We start from the raw sequence: 2,518 nt of genomic DNA, 5'->3' as shown, positions 1-2,518 counted from the left end.
CTGGGACTATAGGCACCCACCATTGCGCCTAGCTTTGGGAACCCTTTTAATTACTTACGTCTTCTATCGTAGTGACGGTATGACTGTACAAATCAAGATATGAATTTAGGTCTTACCTCTCTTCTGTTTTTTCTTTTCCTCTTCTTCCCCTGCTGTTCCTTGACCCTCACTAATTCCAGCTTCTTGTTTGGGTGAATTTTCTAGATATAAAAATGAAATACAAAAGCATGAACATCATCTCACACTGTTAAAAAAAAGAAATCACCTTTGAGCAACCTCATATACAAATAAGGCATCTTACCAACAGCTGAGCATAACATTTGTAAAGCAATGGATTACACTGCTAGATTCCTATTCTAGTCTAGTTCTAAAGTCATTATGGTAAGTGTATGGTAACAGAAGAGAAAACCCAGTCTTTTGATATGTGAGGGCTAAAATTTTTAGCCACAAGAAGGGAGCACAAAACACTTGGGCTCTGCAGGAGTGCTCTAGCATCTAAACTTACTAATTTTGTTACCATCTGGAGAACAGCTCCTCACCCGCTCAGACATGATCCTATCCCAGTAAGGTCCTGTTCAGGGCCAACCATGTAGACTGAATATAAAACCAGACTTGAGGGTTTTTATTCAACCACTGCCAGTGATGAAGTAGCTACCAGCCAAAAGGGACTTATCAAGTTAGGGATTTGTGTGTTAGAGAAATCACCTGAAAGTCAAGGAGCAATGAGCACTGGGTGTCTCTGGGCAGGCCTGTTCCCAGACCAGGCTTTCTCTTCTTCCTGCTACTGCCTTCATTTTTACCAATCTTGCAAGAGAAGCCATCAATATGAGCAAACTGAGGAATTCTGTTCCTCCACAGTCTTCCCACCTCCGGCAATGGCAACTCTATTTTTTTTTTTTTTGATACAGAGTTTCACTCTATCACCCAGGCTGGAGTGCAGTGGTGCAATCTCGGCTCATTGCAAACTCCGCCTCCCAGGTTCGCGCCATTCTCCTGCCTCAGCCTCCCAAAGTAGCTGGGACTACAGACGCCCACCACCATGACCAGCTAATTTTTTGTATTTTTAGTAGCGACAGGGTTTCACCATGTTAGCCAGGATGGTCTTGATCTCCTGACCTTGTGATCCACCCACCTCGGCCTCCCAAAATGCTGGGATTACACGCGTGAACCACCATGCCCGGCCAGCAACTCCATTTTTCTAGTTGCTTAAACCAAAATCCTAGATGTCCCTTTTATTCACACTACGCCCAACAAATCAGAAAATCCTGTCAGTTCTACCTTCAAAATATACTCCTATCTGACCACTTTTCACCACCTCCCCACTACCATTCTGACCTCAGTCATCGCAACAGCCTCCTGTCTGGTCTCCCCCTGCTTTTCTGCCTATGACCCTCTTTTGACATTGTGTTTGTTTTTTTGAGACAGGGTCTCGCTCTGTTGCTCAGGCTGGGGTGCCTCAATCTGCTGGGATCAAGTAATCCTCCTGCCTCAGCCTCTCGAGTAGCTGAGGCTATAGGCTCATGTGCCACCATGCCCAGATAATTTTGCGTTTTTTGTAGAGACAGGGCTTTACCATGTTGCTCAGGCTGGTCTCGAACTCCTGGACTCAAACGATTCACCTGCCTCAGCCTCCCAAAGTGCTGCAATTACAGGTGTGAGCCACCACTCCCGGCCTCTTTGGTTTATTCTTAGCAGAGCAGCCTAAGTGATACTGCTGAAACAAGTCAGACCTTATCACTCTTCTGTTTAAACTCCTCCAAGAGCTCCTCATCTAACTAAGAGCAAAAGCCAAAATGGCCCACACTGCCCAACCCGGTGTGGTCTACTCTTACTTCGTATCAAACTCTTCTCCGGTCCTTCAATAAGCTCCAGACACAAAGGCTTACTTGTTGTTTCCTGAATATACTAGCAGAGCTTCTGCTCAGGGCCTCTCCTCAGGCTGTGTCCTCCGCCTAGGAATGTTCTGCCAGATACCCAAATGACTCATTCCCTCAGTTCCCAAAAAATCAACTGCCACCTTTTCAGCAAAATCTTCCCTGGGTACTACCTAATATTTCAAATTCCTTCCCACCAATTCTCATCTCCCCGTTTCCTGCTTATTACTGTCTACATACTATATATTTTGCTTATTTAATCTGTCTCCCTTTCTAGAATGTAATTGCCACAAGAGTAGGAAATCTTTTTATTTACTGGCTTATCCTCAGAATCTGAAACAGTGTGTAGCATATAGTATGCTTACAATAAAATCGATATATATTTGCCCCTAAATCATTTACTTTTTTAAATTTTGTTTTTTTGAGACAGAGTTTTGCTCTTGTTGCCCAGGCTGGAGTGCAATGGTGCCATCTTGGCTCACTGCAACCTCTGCCTCCTGGGTTCCAGCAATTCTTCTGCCTCAGCCTCCCGAGTAGCTGGGATTACAGGCATGCGCCACCATGCTGGGCTAATTTTGCACTTTTAGTGGAAATAGGGTTTCTCCATGTTGATCAGGCTGGTCTTGAACTCCCGACCTCAGGTG

At 44.9% G+C, this 2,518-nt stretch overlaps 1 protein-coding gene across 2 annotated transcripts in view; it reads right to left on the bottom strand.

Annotated features, from left to right (window-relative positions):
- Window positions 1-2,518, bottom strand: part of DENR (density-regulated protein) — a 20,549-nt gene that overhangs the window by 5,137 nt on the left and 12,894 nt on the right. For both annotated transcript variants that reach the window (XM_011964512.1, XM_011964513.1), the window contains exon 5: window positions 117-200. In XM_011964512.1, the coding sequence (XP_011819902.1) occupies window positions 117-200 (84 nt within the window). The remainder of the gene's footprint in view (window positions 1-116; window positions 201-2,518) is intronic.

The sequence above is a fragment of the Mandrillus leucophaeus genome, unplaced genomic scaffold (genome assembly GCF_000951045.1).
Source record: "Mandrillus leucophaeus isolate KB7577 unplaced genomic scaffold, Mleu.le_1.0 Scaffold7, whole genome shotgun sequence".
NCBI lineage: Eukaryota > Metazoa > Chordata > Mammalia > Primates > Cercopithecidae > Mandrillus > Mandrillus leucophaeus.
Note: the sequence above shows the minus strand (reverse complement) of the source record. Positions and strands in the feature narration are given on the sequence as shown.